Source organism: Dermacentor albipictus, chromosome 7, assembly GCF_038994185.2.
Source record: "Dermacentor albipictus isolate Rhodes 1998 colony chromosome 7, USDA_Dalb.pri_finalv2, whole genome shotgun sequence".
Lineage (NCBI taxonomy): Eukaryota > Metazoa > Arthropoda > Arachnida > Ixodida > Ixodidae > Dermacentor > Dermacentor albipictus.
The window spans coordinates 114,846,530-114,865,005 of NC_091827.1; the positions used below are offsets into that span (position 1 = coordinate 114,846,530).

The 18,476-nt window shown below is 49.7% G+C and overlaps 1 protein-coding gene across 9 annotated transcripts in view; it reads left to right on the forward strand.

The window, feature by feature from the left end:
* Positions 1 to 18,476, forward strand: part of LOC135918500 (uncharacterized) — a 349,800-nt gene that overhangs the window by 63,424 nt on the left and 267,900 nt on the right. The window contains exon 1 of one of the 9 annotated variants that reach the window (XM_065452115.1): positions 16,095 to 16,510. The exons of the other annotated variants lie outside the window; for them this stretch is intronic. Within the exon in view, the coding sequence (XP_065308187.1) occupies positions 16,321 to 16,510 (190 nt within the window). The 5' untranslated portion in view covers positions 16,095 to 16,320. Of the gene's footprint in view, positions 1 to 16,094; positions 16,511 to 18,476 lie in introns of those variants that run through there. 9 annotated transcript variants of the gene reach the window in all.

Here is an 18,476-nt window from a genome sequence, read left to right on the forward strand (position 1 = left end):
ACTGCTAGTTTTTGATCTCCGTATTTCGTTCTGCAACGTGGTTTTCCTATCAGAGTTTTTCTGAGGTTATAGTTTGTCGTTCTGCCATGGTATTTGCTTTGGAAGGAACATTTGTCTTCCCAGAATTGCCGTGAAATTTCGAGGAATAATTTGTAAGCTGTAAGCTGTCAAGGGTCTCTGTAGACAATACGTATTCTGGTAAGGTTCCCGATCGACAAACGTCTGTTATCGGCACGGGCAAGCGGCTGAGTGCGTCCGCGTTGGCGTTTTCCTTGCCGGCCTTGTACTCTATGCGGTAGCTATATTGGCTTAGAAACAGAGCCCATCTCTGAATACGTGCCGACGCCATTGGGGGCACAGGTCGATCTTCTCGTAGAAGTCCCACCAGTGGTTGGTGGTCCGTGACCAATACAAACTCGCGGTCCAGCAGGTAGTCTCGAAACTTTGTTACTCCGAACACCAGTGCGAGCGCTTCCTTCTCGAGCTGAGAATAATTCTTTTCGGGGTATGTTAACGTGCGTGAACGGAAAGCAATGGGCTTATCCAATTGTCCAATTCGGTGCGAAATTACGGCACCTAAACCCGAAGGTGACGCATCGCATTCCAAACGCACTGGTTGGTTGGGATCGAAATACGTCAGAACAGGCGAACTCAGAAGTGTTTGTTTAGCCTTGAGATATGAATTTTCCTGCGCCGTTCCCCAGTGCCATTTATGCTCTTTTTCAAGCAAGAGATACAACGGTGCCAGCATCGTTGACATGTGTGGCAAGAACCGGTGATAATAAGTCAACAGACCCAAGAAAGAACGCAGTTCGCTCACATTCGTAGGCCGTGGCGAGTCGCGTATTGCTGCTAGGTTCTTTTCAAGCGGATGCAAGCCGTCTTTGTCAATGCGATGGCCCAGGTAGACGATTGAGTCTTTGCGAAAATGGCATTTTTCGGCCTTAAGCTTGATACCATTTTCTTGAAGCCTGCGCAAAACGTCCCGAAGCACTGAGCCATTATCGTCTTGACGTTCCGCTATCAATACATCGTCCAAATACACCTGCACGGCTGGAAGACCGGCCAGGACCGTTTCCATGCGCCGCTGGAAAATCGCGGGAGCCGAGGCAACTCCAAACGGAAGACGGTTATAGCAAAACAACCCCTTGTGAGTGTTTATCACGGCCAACTTCCTCGCCTCCTCATCCAATGGGAGTTGGTTATATGCATCCTTAAGGTCCAGTGTGGTGAAAAATGATCCCCCACGTAGCGACGCGAAAATGTCTTCAATGTTTGGTAAAGGGTACTGCTCAGTTATGCACGCAGCATTGATTGTGGTTTTGAAATCGCCGCAGATGCGAAGGGAACCGTCTTTCTTCAGTACTGGTACGATTGGCGCTGCCCACTCAGAATGTGCTATGGGCGATAGTATGCCTTGCTGTACTAAACGGTCCAGCTCAGTTTCCACTTTTTCACGAAGAGCATAAGGAATTGACCGCGCCTTGTGGAACTTCGGTTGGGCGCCTTCTCGAATGTGGAATTTCACAGGTGGCCCCTGAATGTTTCCAAGTCCTGGCTCAAAAAGGGCAGGAAACTCGGTCCTGAGGCTGTCGGGATCTGCTGACGTCGGTTGAACCGCAGCGAGAAACCCCGACGGCAAAAGCGAGAACGCTTGGATTAAGTCCCTTCCGCAAAGGCTAGGACCGAGCAGCCTGTAACTATCAGTGTGGCAGGTACAGTCTTCCCTGCAAAATTGGCTTCAAGGTGCAGTTCACCGACAATGGGTAGCTTGCCCAAGTAACAGTTGAGCGTGTGTTTGCATTTCGATAAGCGTGGCCAACTCAGATGGTGCTTTAGATACACCTCCTGCGGAATGATAGAAAACGGCGATCCCGTGTCAATAATCATGTTCAAGGGCACGCCACCCCAGCGGATAACTCTGCGGAACGCCTGGAGCAAAGATTTCTTTTCCCGTGGTTCCTGCAATGTGAAGACTGATGAAATATCGCCTTCCTCCGTTTTGGATACAGCGCTCTCATAATGGACTGCGTTAGCGACGCCATCGCGCCTACGACCAGCCCGGAGCTCCGACTGGGAGCGGCATTTTCTTGCGAAATGACCAGTCTTCCGACAGCGAAAACACTGCTCCTTTTTGTGCGGACAGTCGCTTGCTTCGTGAGCGTAGTTTCCGCAGCGTGCGCACTCAGTATGGCTTTGCTTATCTTTGGTGAAGGTCTGATATCGGCGCGATTTACTCGCTACAGTGCACACCGCTGCCTCATTATCAAGTCTAGTCATGGCGCTTACTTCCAGTGCGGCTGTCTCTGCCGCTATGGCAATCGTTTCAGCTTGGGCAAGTGTGAGCTCAGTTTTTTCAAGCAGCGTCTGCTGCACCGCCCGATTTCGGATGCCACACACAATGCGGTCCCGTAACATACGATCCAAACTGGTGCCGAAGTGACAACTATCCGCAAGCTTGCGTAGCTCAACAACATAGTCCCGGACAGATTCGCTTGCAGCCTGATCCCTTGTAAAGAACTTGTAACTTGCGGCAACCTCATTAGTCTTCGGCGCAGAGTGGTTATTTAGGATGGTAAGTGCGTCCTTGTAACTCAGGGCGTTTACTTTCTGGGGTGCGCACTGTCCAGCAAGAGCGCCTACCGTCTTCGTTGATAGCGTCGAAACCAAGAGCGCTCTTTTCTTATCATCTGTCTTAATATCATTTGCTTCAAAAAATGCCTCCAGTCGAGTCAAGTAAATATCCCACTTATCTTGATTTTCGTCGAAACTTGGGGTACCGAGGTTCGTAGCCAGGGCCATGACCGCCGATGCTCCGAAGACTCGATTACTTTCAGTACCCAGCAGGACTTCCAGCGCTACCGAGATGCCGCTGTTCGTGGCGGGGGCTCCGCGGGGTGGTCACCCTCGTCGCCACTGTTATAGCGGGTGGCAGAGTGACGGAGACGATCCAAGAGCACGTACCGCACTGTTTTATTTCAGCGACAGCGATCTAGATATATAGGCTGCTTGCCTATGACGTAACATAAAAAGAACGAATCATGTTTGACACGTGTGGCACAGCACTTCATATCAGCAAGCAGTCTGTATTGTAAATATTTTGTTTCACCATCCTTTCACCGCATTTTTGCTTTTGCGTGCGTCGCGTAGAGAGCATGCTCTAGGAGTGCTTTTTATTGCGGTTCTAGCTCCTAGTGCTTTTCTTTCCCCTGAGGCAAGTCCTACAATTCATGAGCAGGTCCCGTTCACGAACCAACTCTTGCTGACGCTCGCGGTAGGCAGCTTCTTCCTCAGGAGTACGCACTACTCCTCATCTTCCCATAGTTGTAGCTGGGATGAAATGTGCGGAGCCACTAGCTTCTATAGTATCGCGTTTAAATGTCTGGGCTCTGTTCGTTGGCCGCAAACTGCCAGCATAACATTCGCTGCTTTCGCCGCAAGGTGGAATCAATCGTCGATAAATTCGACGACGATCTCGCTCGATCCCCGAAAATGCACTGTGTTACAATCGTGTAAGATTCGCGTATATGATAGTATTCTCACAGGGCGAAAGGGATCACTCGAACCTCTTTCTTCCTGTTGAGCTCTTCTTTTCCTCTCCCGCTGGGTCACGTGGCCCCTTTTTACGAAGTCCGACAACGACGGCACAGGGTCCGCATAAAGAGCTTCGCTGTAAAACAGCTCCACTTGATATCAGATTGTTTTGACGCTGAAGAACAACGCAGTGTGAAAACTGTGAGTTACAAATTGAGCTATTTATTGGACGAACTTGTGAAACAAGAAATACTCAAGCACAACGATAGCGGGGAGCAAAGGCGGCGATCGTTGAAGATTTCATCTGCTGCTCAAGGGAGTATGCTTCTTTGCATGACTCGTCGAACGTTCCCGCTGGTGTCCCCATGCCTTCCAGAAAGTACTACGCAATTCTTGTCGCGCACATTATCCGATTACGCAAAGTTCGGCGACAACATACGCAGCAGATAGAATGAATGAAACGTTCGAGTAAGTTCCAAATCGTGCAGGTGTGACTTGCGCTGAGCGATGACTTTCAGCTTTTAGCGAGTGAAATGCTTTCTACGGAAAAACGACAAATACGTACACGTGTCGATATTACTTCAATGCCAGCCGTGTGTGGCGGCGCGCGCGCAGGGAAGCACCCTGCTGATGGAGAGATGGATGGGTGCTATGAGAGTCCCCTTTGGAATGGGGTGGTGGGTAGCGCGAAGCTATGTAGCCGAATGTCCAGCATATCTTCTTTTTTTTAACAGAGGAAAATTCCCTGCATCAAACTTTATGCGCCATTACCGGAAACTTAGTTTTTGTGCGCTTCCGTTGTTGTGCTTCTCGCTTCACATGCTGAATTCGCCCCTGCAACCCTCCAACCCAATTGCGTCAAGGAGGCCAGCGGAGCCTATACCGACAGTAGGAGGAGGTGGAGGGCACAACTTTATTAAACATAGGGGAATGGGAAGGGGAGATATCAGGCCGGGGAGAGAGCTAGGTTTGGACCCATGGGTCGCTACCTTGGCCGTCCATACCGCTAGCCTGTCTTGTCACTCATATATTAGCCAATACCGACAGTAGTGTAGATGTATTCATCATCCGTCATCTGCCAGAAAGCGTGGCACTTAAATTAGATGGCTCTTGGCGGCGCCCCGGCAGATGGAGACAGCGACACAGCGACTCGCATCCCAACGCATTTCAGGCTACCAGCGCTTGTTTACCAACGCATACGACCTCTACAAGTCACCTAACGGACCTCTCTTTTTTTCTAGACGCGATTACATCATACCCACATCTCCGATGCGCCAAATCCCTCCGAACTCTGGCCTTGTCTTGAAGAGAGGACAGTCGGGGGATAATGGTGTTGCACAAGCTTTCGGTTACGTGACACTGAATCACTGAATTGTTCTGGGGATACGAACAATTAAATTGCGTTGCAAAAGAACTTAATATTCCATTGAACGAGCTTTCGAAAACATTTGCTTCGCCAAAACGGGCCAAATACGAGACAGTTCGATGAAATGCGTGACGTCGCACTGACCTAGAGGTTTGAGGTTTTGGTGCAAAACTTTCATAAGGAAAGCATGGCCTTTACTTCCACCTGGTGATTAATTTTAGGTGCTCAATAAATACATAACATTGCAGTATTTGCAATTTGGCTGCTTTAGCGCTATCTTTCAGCCCTCCTTTAATCGGAACATGGACATCACCATCCGGTGCCAAAACTGGGATATTGTTTTCACCAAGAGAGAACGACAGCCGCTCAGAAACGGTGTCATCTATTGACCATTTTCGTGGAACAGTTTGTTCTAGAGAAACGAGATGACGCTTTCGGCCGCACATGGCCTGAACGAAACCATGCGAAACCATTGCCGCTTCTACCTTGCTTCTGTGCGATCAGCTGCCGGAAATACATATAAGTTTCCGCAAACGCACAGAGCTCCAATTGCGCTGCAAATTTCGGAGCGGTGGATCCAAGACATATAGATTAGTTGGCTGCGAAAATGGTGACTAGCATGTTAAGGAATCGAATAAATCAGTGTGACCAAGCTCGTGGACTGCTGCTACATAAGAACAGCCTGTCTGGCTGCGTACACGTCTGTGTAGAGCGGGCGAGCAGACGGCCTTGCTCTGCGGGGCGACACCTTGCGGCAGTTGCGGGATCTGACGCACTGTGCCCAAGAGCATGCGCGGCCTAGTATACATGCAGACCTGCATTGCACGAGTGGCAACATTGAAAATGGCCGTTGTTTAACGGAATATGCACGCCTTGTCTGGGCGCTCTCGGTATCTCCATGCCAAAAGATTACGCGTTTCAGCTGATAACTCGCGCCCGACTCTCACAACAAACTATGCGCGCATTCTGGCCGTTCCGATTAGGCGGTGATACGAAAAAATGATAACGCCAACAACGGCATAAAAAGAAAATCGAGGCGTTAATTTTTTCATGCCGTCTTCTGCCTGCCCTTGAGGCTTATAGATAATGCGTTATCTTGTATTTTGGCTCAACATTATTTATTACAGGACGTGGTGTGATCAGCCATTGCCGTAGGAGAGAAGTTTCAGCAAAGGGTGTTATGATTGGGGGTTCAATCCCATCGCTCGTGATCCTTTGTCAAGATTGGAGTCGGGCATGAATTAGAAGGTAGCTGGCCTATGCCGTCGTCCAACTTATCCACGCTGAGGACGTTGATGAAGGGAAGGACTGCTTTTCATCGAGAACGAGGAATATGGGTTTATTTACAGTATTTATATCAGTCTAACAAGACTGTTTGAGAAAGTACATCAGTCTAACATGACTGCTTGAGAGAGAGTGACCTGAGCAGCCGCACAACAGTGGTTTTTAACCACTCGGTCCTCTCCCGATACAAGGTGATGCGAACGTTCGTTTAGTCATCGCAAACTAGCCCCGTCTCCGTGGCACGGTTTCCACACACACACGCCCACAGGCATACACACAAACGTGTTTACGGTCCGAAACCGACACCACACGAATTTCATAGAACTCGGAGCCGTTCCGGGTACTGCGTTGTCTTGCCTCTTTGTGGGTGCGGGAGAAGGAGCAAAAAACGGCGTTCCCGTGGCAACTCGTGCACCCGTAGCAGATCAGGTCCGCGTTGGGGAGTTTGGTAACAATAGCTGGCCCGCCGAACTCCTTCCGTCACAACGGCGATGAGGCTAGAGGTTGGCGGCGGTTTCAGCACAAAACCTGCGTCCTCGAACGCATCCTAGCTGCAGCGACGGAGAGTGGAGGATGCGCGTATTGTTCCCCGACACAAAGTCGATTTAGTCACACTGTGGCTAGAGGTTGGCGGCGATGCTCCCGGAATGTTGCTACCATAGTCGTAAATGGGTGGCAAACTTGCAGTGCAGCTGGCCGTTCTTAACAAGGGGAACCTCAGGAAGGAGGCAAGGTTTTAATCACAAGGCCCCTTCTAGAAACGCTGTCCGTAGGCCGAAGCTTCTCTTCTTCGGCAATGGCTGAACACGCCGCGTCCTGTAATTGTAATGTGGAGCCAAAATACAAAATAACGCATTATTTATAAGCGCCAAGGGCAGGCAGAAGAGGGCATCAAAAAATTAGTGCCTCGATTTTCTTTTTACGCCGTTGTTGGCGTTATCATTTTTTCGTATCATCGCCTAATCGGAACGGCCAGAATGCGCATAGTTTGCTGTGAGAGTCGGGCGTGTGCGATCAGCTTAAACGCGTAATCTTCTGGCATGAAGATACCGAGAGCGCCCTGAGGAAGCGCGTATATTGGGTTAGACAATGGCCCTTTTGAACTGTTGCCACTCGTGCTATGCAGATCTGCATGTATATTAGGCCGCGCATGCTCCTGGGCACAGTGCGCCAGATCCTGCAACTGCCGCATGTTGTCGCCCCGCAGAGCAAGGCCGTCTGCTTGCGTGCTCTACACAGACGTGGACGCGGCTGTACGTGTTACCGGCCTTTCGCGAAGCATGGATTTCCGCAATAATAAGATTTCACTCATTCGCCAGCGTTGTATCGCGAACCTCGAAAGAAAGCACTTCAGTCCCGGAACGTCGGCGAGAGTGTTAGTCCCTGGTTAGACAATGACAAAGGAAGTAGTGCAGCTTCCTGTTTCGCCGCTTCGAGTAAGTTTCGCGCACGTTATCTACCCCAAATGGCACGCATAACTTATGCCCACTCTGTCGTCAACGTATCAGAAACAAGTGAATGAGCGCACACGGGAATATATGCGCACCTCATACACACAATAAAGGACGGACTACTCCGACAGCACACTACTTATCGAAGCTGAATGTTTCGTGACGGTCCACAAGAGTAAGCGAGTTTCTAGCGATAAGAAATCTTTGCTACAAGGTGTTACAATGCACAGAACAGCTACATTTCAAGCCTTGTGTGCAGTAAAGACAAATTTATTGAATGTGAGTGCACTCGCGAGTGATTAGGCAGAAAATAAGCAGATAGTGACTGCACCGAGGAACATTACGGAGTCGGAAATGTGGTAAGGCGCTGCTTAAATGTATTTGCCAAACAGAGAACGAAGAGCGAAACACGCTGATCCTGATTCAATTGATGTGCGGAAAGTTTGGATAGCTTGGAAGACATGTATAGCCCCGCTTGCTGAACAAGCACCATACACGGTCCTGGCGCCACAGGTCGGAAGTTTCCATTTTACCGGGGGGAGGGGGAGATGCTGCGGTCTTGCACACACACACACACACACACACACACACACACACACACACACACACACACACACACACACACACACACACACACGCACACACGCACACACGCACACACACACATAATAGTATATAATAGGCCACCAGAAGACTAGTAAAATGGGACTGTCTCAGCTGGACTGCGACCGAGCGCGCACTACTAGTTCGTCCTCTTCCTCTTCCGGGCTTCATCGTGCCGGCGCCGATAATCTCCAGAACAAACACTTCCCGCGCCGAAAGGAGCCATCCTGGCGACGTAGAGAAAAGGCAGCATCGGTGGCTCGTAGCATGGCTTAAGCCGTGCTACATGAAATAATGTGCGCTTTCGGAAACGGTGACCAGAAGATGGCTCGTGTGACTCGACGGCATAGTTCACGGGCAATGTTTGCTGTAGTACGCGGTAGGAACCGCCGCAAATTGATAGGAATTTTGCGAATTGGCCTTGAGGAGTGACCGGGACACGCAGCGAAACAAGTGTTCCGGGAGAATAGCGGGCACTAGGAGTGGATGCATCATGGCGAGATTTTGGCACCACTGATCTTAGGTGCTGAACGAGTGAGCGAGTTTGCGACATTCTTCAGCATAAGCAGCAGCTTCTGAAACAGGTGCCACTTCAGAAGCGTCAGGATGGTAGGGGAGAATGGTGTCCATGAAGCAGAAAGGTTCTCGTCCATGAAGAAGAAAGAAAGAAGAGAAGCCGGTGGGAGTTTTGCGGGGCAGAGTTATAAGCGTAAGTGACATAGGGAAGGGCCAGGTCGCAATTGGAGTGATCGCAGGACACATACATCGCAAGCATGTCACCGAGCGTACGATTGAAACGCTCCGTCAATAGTGTCAGGATGGTAGGTGGAAGCAGCGCGAGTAACTATATTACACTCCTTTAATAGCGTCTCGATGACACTGGAGATAAATGCGTGACTACGGTCATGTTGTACACCGTGTCGCAGAGTCCGCTGGGGAAGAATTAAGCAAGCGACGTCTTTCGCAATGGAAGCCGGCAGTGCAGATATGTCGGTGTACCGTGTGAGATGCTCTACGGCAACAATGATCGACCGTTTACCAGCCGGAGTGCTCAGAAGGGGACCCTAAAGGTCAATGCCAACACGGTCGAATGGTCTGGCAGGGCAGGGTAAAGGTAGCAGGAAATCTGCGAAAATATGAGGAGGCCTCTTGCGGCGTTGACACGTAATGCATGAACGGATGTACTGGCCGACGAATATGTACATGTGCGCCAGTACTATTGGAGACGAAGACGGGAGCATGTTTTGAAGACGCCAGCGTGGCCGCATTGGGGCTCATCGTGAAAAGCTGCGCAGAAGTATGAGCGCAGACGACGGCGAATAATAGGGAGCCATCGAGGGCCATCGGCGAGGTAATGCCATAGATGCAACAGATCTTCGCGGATAGCAAAGTATTGCGCTGGACGGCGAACGGTGCGTGAGAGAGGCTCAGGTGAGCGGTGAGACAGGAATTCCAGCAGTGAAGAGATACAGGGATCTTTGGATTCTGCCTTCGTTGGCTTGCGGCTGGCATATGCGACAACGTACTCGCCAAAGCTGTCTTTGCATTGGGCGACAATGGCGCAAAGTCCGACGCTGCTAGCACCCATGTGAACCTCAGTAGGCGCATTGGGATCAAAGTGGCGCACTACTGGAGGGGACGTGAGTAGTCGGCGGGGCCTCCTAAACGATTTATCACAGTGAGTATTCGAAGCCAAGAGAGAGCTCAGACATGTCAGTAGAAAGCTGCGTGATCGAGGCGAAATTATGGTTGAAACGCCGGAAATAGGAAGACAAACCGATGAAGCGCTACAGTTCCTTTAGAGTCGTGGGCTTGGGGTACTCAGCAACGGTGCGAAGTCTGGCAGGACCTGGCAGAATTACCTCTTTCGAGACGGCGTGGAATAAGATGGTTAGCTTATGGGCACCAAAATGGCATTTTTTTTTAGAAATTCGGTTGCAAGTAAGCTTTCGCGAGACACATAAGAATTGGCTTAAGGCAGGTGAGATGCGATTATAAATCTGTAGAAAAGACTACAATGTCATCCAAGCAGCAAAGACATGCGTGCCATTTAAGACCCTTCGGAATAGCATCTATCAATCTCTAGAAAGTGGCAGGCGCTTTGCAAAACCGAAAGGCATTACATTAAACTCATATAATCCATCAGAAGTTACAAAAGCGGCTTTGCATGGTCGGCTTCAGCCATCGGCAGCTGCCAGTACTTAGAGCACAGAGAATTCAGGGCGTCGTCAATGCGCAGTAGAGGATAGACATCTTCGCTGGTAATCTTGTTTAGCCGGTGGTAATTGTCGTACAATATGATTGAGCAATCCCTTTTCCGCACCAGCACGATCGGATGACTGTGGGAGGGCTGGATCACACCTCGTTTCAGCGTGTCGTCAACATGTTCATCAATGATACCGCGTTCGGCTGCGGAATTATGGAATGAACGCTGGCGCAGCGGAGCATTGTGGCCGGTGTCAATCCGGTGAACACCCGTTCTCGTGCGCCCCAAGGAAGGTTAGCCGAGTTCGAAAGAAGCACGGAAACGTTCAAGAAGTTCAAAAACTTGACCACGTTGAGCTGGCGTAAGCTCGTCACCTACGGTGTATAAGAAAACATCTGGCGAACGTGAGTCTGGTACGGCAGCAGACGTGACGGCAGCGATAGGCAGGGGTGCCTTATCGGAAGCAAGGCCAGATGGAAGAAGGACGTCAAAAGTGTCGAGATGCTCCACACATGCACTGTGTAATCGAGTTGAAGGACAGCGAAATGGATTGAATGAATAAATTGTAGCGGAAACACCGGCTAGTGTGACGATGGCTAAGGGGAGTGAAAGGTTCCGTCGACGCGTGCAGTCTTCAGATGGTGTAAAAAGGGCAGTGGCAGTCGCGGTGGAGACAGAGTTACATCGATGCTAGTATCACTGAACAGAGACAAAGCCAGTTGTGCACGAGCGCAGTCACCAACAGCATGATGTGAGGAAAAAAAGTTCCAACCCAGAATAACGTAATGCGAAGCACGGCATAGAACGACGAATCCAACAAAATATAGTACTTTCTGAATCATAACACGAGTGGTACATGCGGTCGATAGCTTGACTTGCTGTGAGAGTGCCGTGCGTAGTGAAAGATTGGCAACAGGAATCGTCACTTTCTTGAGTCTGCGGCAGAGATCTTCTTTTATGGCAGAAACACAGCCCCTTTATTGACAAGAGCAGTGGTCGTGACGTTTTCGACAACAACAGCGATTTCGTTAGGAGGAGAAAGATGAGGCCTTGAATATCTCGACGACGACGCAGTTCTTGCCTCGGGAACTGCGGCTGTCGGTGTTCCTCCAGACTAGAGCGGGAATGGCGAAGCATGGGTGAAAGGAAACGGCGGTGAGGAGAAGGAGGCCAACGTAAGGTGATGGCGGGGGGACGTGAATACGAGTCCAAGGGATCAGGGATAGAAAGATGCGAATGTTGCTTGGGAAGGTATCTAAGGATCGGTGTGTCATGGCGCAAGTAAAGTTCACGGCGTCCACAGAAGAAACGCACATGTCCTGGAATATCACATGTGAAACAGGTAGGGCGGTTATCCTGAGTATGCCAGGGGTTAACAAAAGGTCCGGAAGGCGACAACGATACGTGATCCTGGCGTACTAGATGTGGCGACGAGTAGACACAGGCGGCTGGTCGGGAGGTACTAGGCATCAGCCGCGGAGGAGGTCGGTTGAGAGCGGCAACGTAAGTCAGAAGTACATTTACAGGACGTGGTTGAGAGGGAGGTGGGAGCGCCTCAGCAACTTGCGCCTGGGTCACACGACGGAGCGACGGGTCTAGTGTGGAAGCAGGCTCAGTAACACATGCCACAAGAGCTAGCTGGCGAGCCACTTCTTCCAGAATGTATTGCCGAATCTGGGTGGCAGCAGGCCGGAATGATCAGCACCAACGCATCCAGGCTCCAAGACCGAGAGGTCTGCGAATTGCAAACTGGTGCAATGGGTCGAAAGGCGCTGTTTACGCTGCTCGTCGAAGCTTTAACAGAGTAAAAAACTTCAGTAACCATCGTGGGGTTCTTGGCCACGAGCATATGTAAGGCGTCGTAATCTATGCCTTTCATAATATGCTGTATCTTATCTGCTTCTGTAATGGCATATTCACGCGCTTACAGATGTCGATGACGTCCTCAATGTAGCTCGAGAAGGCCTCACTGCTTTGGTGAGCTCGACCACGTAAACTGTATTCATCGCGGAGGCTGCACACAGCGCGACGACCGAAGAACGAAGAGAGCTGGCCACATCGGTCAGATAAAAAGATGGCGTTGGTTAGCTTCATGCGGTACTTGTTACAAGCGCTAGCGCGCTCATACTCTGAATTCTAGTCCTCCACGTAGTGATGGTTGCTGCGAATGATGATGGCAGGTTCACATTGACGTACCACGCCATAACACGCAGCCGCAGTGGCGCGAGCGGCTATCGAGGTGCCGGCGTCGTCGGTCATTGTGGAGGCAGATGGTAACGTAGGGGTTCGGAGCTCCAGGGCTGTGAAGACGAATACCCCGCACTACCAGCAAATGGCGCGAGATGTGCTTGTAAGCAATGTCCGCAGGTTACCTGACAGCAGACCAGTAAAATGGGGCAGTCTCAGCTGGACAGCGATCGAGCGCGCTACTAGTTCATTGTGTTCCTCCTCCATACTTCACCGTGCCAGTGCCGATAAAATCCACCCGCACGCACACGCACGCACACACACACACAAACACACACACACGCACACGCACGCGCACACGCACACACACACACACACGCACGCGCGCACGCACACACGCACACACACACACACACACACGCACACACACACACACACACACATGCACACACACACACACACACACGCACGCACGCACGCACGCACGCACACACACACACACACACACACACACACACACACACACACACACACACACACACACACACACACACACGAGCCGTAGACGAGCCGTATGTACAAATGCTGAAAGATATCTATAGCGACTCCACAGCCACCATAGTCTTCCATAAAGAAAGCAACAAAATCCCAATAAATAAAGGCGTCAGGCAGGGAGATACGACCTCTTCAATCCACTTCACAGCGTGTCTACAGGAGGTATTCAGAGACCTGGATTGGGAAGATTTGGGGATAGGAGATAATGGAGAATACCTTAGTAACTTACGATTCGCTGATGATATTGCCTTGCTTAGTAACTCAGGGGACCAATTGCAGGGCATGCTCACTGTCCTGGAGAGGCAAAGCAGAGGGGTGGGTCTAAAAATTATACTGCAGACAACAAAAGTAATGTTTAACAGTCTCGGAAGAGATAAGCAGTTTACGATAGGTGTCGAGGCACTGGAAGTGGTAAAGGAATACATCTACTTAGGGCAGGTAGTGACCGCGGATCCGGATCATGAGACTGAAATCATCAGAAGAATAAGAATGGGCTGGGCTGCGTTTGGCAGGCATTCTCAGATCATGAACAGCAGGTTGCCAGCAAACACAGCAGCAGCTGTGTCTTACCAGTACTCACCTACGGGGCAGAAACCTCGAGGCTTACGAAAAGGGTTCTACTGAAATTGTGGATGACGCAATGAGCTACGGAAAGAAGAATGATGGGTGTAATGTTAAGGGATAAGAAAAGAGCAGATTGTGTGAGGGATCAAACGCAAGTTAATGACATCTTAGTTGAAATCAAGAAAAAGAAATGGGCATGGGCAGGACATGTAATGAAGAGGGAAGATAACCGATGGTCATTAAGGGTTACGGACTGGATTCCAAGGGAAGGGAAACGTAGCAGGGGGCGGCAGAAAGTTAGGTGGACGGATGACATTAGGAAGTTTGCAGGGACAATATGGCCACAATTAGTACATGCCCGGAGTAGTTGGAGAAGTATGGGAGAGGCCTTTGCCCTGCAGTGGGCGTAAGCAGGCTGATGCTGATATATATATTGTGAGGGGTCGTCGTGCTCACAGGAGTACCGACCACCGCGGGTTAGAGCTTAGCGAGCCACAGGGCCGCGTTATCCGTCAGCCTCTAGCGCCGCGGCGCGCGCAAGCTCAGGCCACAAGGGGCTACCGAGCGACGCACGCAAGAACAAAGTATTGCCCTAAGTTGACGGAAACCGTTTATTGTCTCCAACGGCACCCAACACTGCACGAACGCCCTGTCCCGGGACGGCGGGGAACCAAAGGGGTCCCGCACCAAGGGCAAAAATACAGTCAAGTGCGCCTGTAGCACGTCACTGCGAGAGCACAGGTTCAATCTGAAACACGCCGCTAGGAAAATTCCTGGCGGCTATGCTACTTGCTCTCGCGATAACCGATGGGCCAACTCGCGAGAGGTCGGGCAATCTCCTTCGGCTTGGGCCTCGTATGAGTGCGGCTCAGCGTGGTACTACCTCGCGCGAGCACTTGGCACCCGTTCTTCGGCTTAGCGTCGGGATAGGAGCAACACGAGCTACGCGCTTTCCGGCACGGGCAAGGTACCATGCGTGAGCTCAGTCCTAGTCACAAAGGTGTCGGTGGACGAGAGGAAGTATGTACGTACCGGGCGCCATCCCAAGGAGAAACAGAGCCGCTACCGTCACGGCAGTAGCCACCAGGGGCCACCCCGTGACGTCACTAGCTCCGCCCTCACCACGAACCACCGTGAATGGAGTGCCACCGCTGACAACTGGTTCGGAGCGAGGATGATGTGGCTTAAGGATTGCAGAACAAGGTGAAATGCGCCCGCGCAATGACGCTTCGAATTCCCCAAATTCCCACAATTGTCGCGATGCACTTTGGGCAGTAAGCGTGCGCGACTAGAATGATAGAGCAGCGAGACGTAGCACAGCCGATCGAGCACCGAAGCAAGGTGTGTCTTTCTCGTCGTAGTTCTCTGTGGCCTAGCCATAGCCCTACTGCTGCTTAGTTTACAGTACAGTTATCTCCCTCGTGGAAAAGGAAGCCGTCCCGGCGGCCTACGGGTAGGACAACACAGGCGGGTCAAAGTACGGCTCAATTTACACAATTTACAATTTCATGTCTTCGACGGCGATGATTCAAAGGTAGCTCGAGGGGTTCCACGACATAGCTGACTGGAGACGTTTGGTCGATAACGCAATAGCTGCCCTGGTACTTGGACGCCTGTTTCGGTGACAATCCAGGGGTAGGGGATGGGGCCCAAAGCCACACTAGCGAGCCAGGAGCATAAGATACAGGGGCATGGGAAGTTTCTCGATGGCGCTTCTGGCATTGCTGGTCTTCTGCCGTAAATATACGGGATAGCTTGCAACACTCTTCTGCGTGTGCAACAGCTTCGGATAAGGTAGTGGTTTCCGTGGTGTCATGGCGGTACGGTAAGATAGTATCCATTGGGGAAAAAGGTTCACTTCCGTACAGGAGCAAGAAGGGCGAAAATCCTGTGGTAGTCTGCGTGGCGGTATTATAAGCGTAGGTCAGAAATGATAGAACATGGTCCCATTTGCTTTGGTCAGATGCAACGAATATGGCCAGCATGTCACCAAGAGTGCGATTAAAGCGCTCGGGTAATCATTAGTCTGCGGATGATATGCAGTAGTGGTGCGATGAATAATGCGGAATTCATTAAGGAGAGCGTCGATGACGTCACAGAGGAAGGCGCGGCCTCTGTCACTAAGTAATTCCCTGGGAGCTCCGTGGCGAAGGATGATATGGCGTAGGAGAAACCAGGCGACATCACGTGCAGAAGCGCTGGACAAAGGGGAAGTTTCCGCATAGCGCGTAAGATGGTCGATGGCCACAATTACCCAGCGATTGCCGCCTGATGTGGTTGTCACATCAGGCGGCAACAGTGACGTCACAGTGACGTCACATCACCTCCACAACAGTGACGTCAAGTCACATGCCCCATCGGACAGCTATAAAGGCGCCGGACGAGCTGTGCTTCACCAGTGGGCAAGGCGGCAGCAATCCCGGCAACATGCTGAACAATCCCTTTTGCTTCATGCTACAGGTTACGCTGCTTACTCTCGGAAACCAAGCTTCGACTAGCACCTGTGCTGCTTCGACAACGTTGGTGGGCGTGGACCAAGACGCTGGTGTGCATTCATCGACACGTGGTGAATGCGGCATCATGAATCGGCAAAGTTTTCCATGCGTCACAAGTCCGGGTATCACCTCCACAACAGTGACGTCAAGTCACATGCCCCATCGGACAGCTATAAAGGCGCCGGACGAGCTGTGCTTCACCAGTGGGCAAGGCGGCAGCAATCCCGGCAACATGCTGAACAATCCCTTTTGCTTCATGCTACAGGTTAGTAGATATATGCCAACTCGTGGTTATCGATCGGATAACCGGTTTTTGCTGCTGCTGCCCTGCCCACTGCGTGTTAATTATTTTTTGTCTAGTATAATTAGCTCATTAATTAGAGATATTCTGGTTTGCGGAGACGTAGAAGAAAATCCAGGTCCAACAGAAAAAGATCTCTTGCTAGAACTGTTAAATGGGCAAAGTAAAATTCTTTCTACTATACATGATATGCAAGCAACACAGAATGAAATGCAAAGGAACCTATCAAAATTAACAGAAAGAACTGATGACATCGAGCGACGATTGGGTGGTTTAAGTGCTCTGAACTCTAGCGTAGAAAGCATCAAAACAACAATAACGAACCTCGAGGAAGAACTTGCTAACATTAGTGAACATGTTGATGATCTAGAAAACAGAAGTAGGAGAAATAACTTAATAATTTATGGCTTACATGAACCTAGAGTTGAATCTTCAGAAGACTTAGAACGAAATGTAAAAGATGAAGTCTTTAGTAAAAAACTAGGCATTAACGTAACAGGCATAGAAAGGTGTCATAGACTCGGAAGAAAAGACGAAAATAAAACCCGTCCAGTGATTCTAAAATTTCTTGACTACCGAGAGAAGAATGCCCTGCTTAGAGCATCGCATAAACTAAAGGGCAGTGAACTGTCGCTATCTGAAGACTTTTCTAAGCGAGTACGTGACACACGGAGGCTTTTATGGGAGAGTTCTAAGGAAGAAAGGCAGAAAAACATGAAAGTAAAGCTGCATTACGATAAGTTGAGCATCAACGGGACTTTGTTTGGTTGGGATACTGAAAAAAAATGCCGTTACAAGTTGAAGAAATCAAGTTCTCAAAATTGACAGACTAAGCGCGGGCGTGGCTCTTTAGGAATACTTAACGTAAATTGTAGGAGCATTATAAACAAGCGTTCAGAGTTAGAGGGAATTCTTTTGTCGTATAACCCAGATATCGTTGTATTGACAGAGACATGGTTAAATGAAGAAATATATGATAGCGAGTTCGTTCCACTTGGGTATTGCGCATTCAGAAAAGACAGAGGTAGCAGGGGCGGAGGTGTAGCCATCCTTTTCAAGGATAACATTAAGCTCTTAAAGATGCCTGATTTATCAGATGTTGAATGCATATTTTGCAAGGCCTACCATGAAAATATTCGATATGTCATAGCTGCTCTGTACCGACCTCCTAATTCTGGTGTTGAAGTTTTGGATTCTTTGAAGCTATACATGAGCGAGCATGTGAAACCCGCTGACCGAATTATTCTCTCGGGAGATTTTAACTTGCCAAGCATTGATTGGGAAACGATGTCGGTCAAAAGTGATAACGATAACTTAGGGGAGGCCATGCTGGACATTGTCTTTTCTATTAATTTATTACAGTTAGTGGATACCTGTACTAGAATACAGGGTAATTCTGAAACAATCCTGGACCTCTTTTTTGTAAGTGGGACCATAAGTAGTCGCACTAAGTGCGATGTATTTCCCGGTATATCGGATCACGAGGCTGTGTTACTAACCATAGATAATATGAATTGGAAAGACAGCTTCAGCGCTGTCCGATTCCGCAATTTCTCCCGAGCTGATGATGTTTCGATTATAGATACGCTTTCGTTTTGCTTAGATTCATTTTCAGAGAATATTGTAGATGTGCAGGAACTATGGGAACGCTTTAAGAGTATTGTTAATAAATGCATTGAAAAATATGTACCAACTATTGTTAAGAAAAGAAAAAAGAATCCCTGGATTTCTCGGGAGACGCTGAGATTGAAAAGGCAGCTCAAGAGGTTAAAAGATAAAATGAAAAAATCAAGCAGTGCTTCACCAGATCAACGGCAGAAATTTCTCTCTCTTTCATCTAAACTTCGGATCCAATTATCTACTGAGAAACAACGTTACTATGAAGAATCATTGCCTAAATTCATCACAGCGTCTCCAGATAGATTTTGGC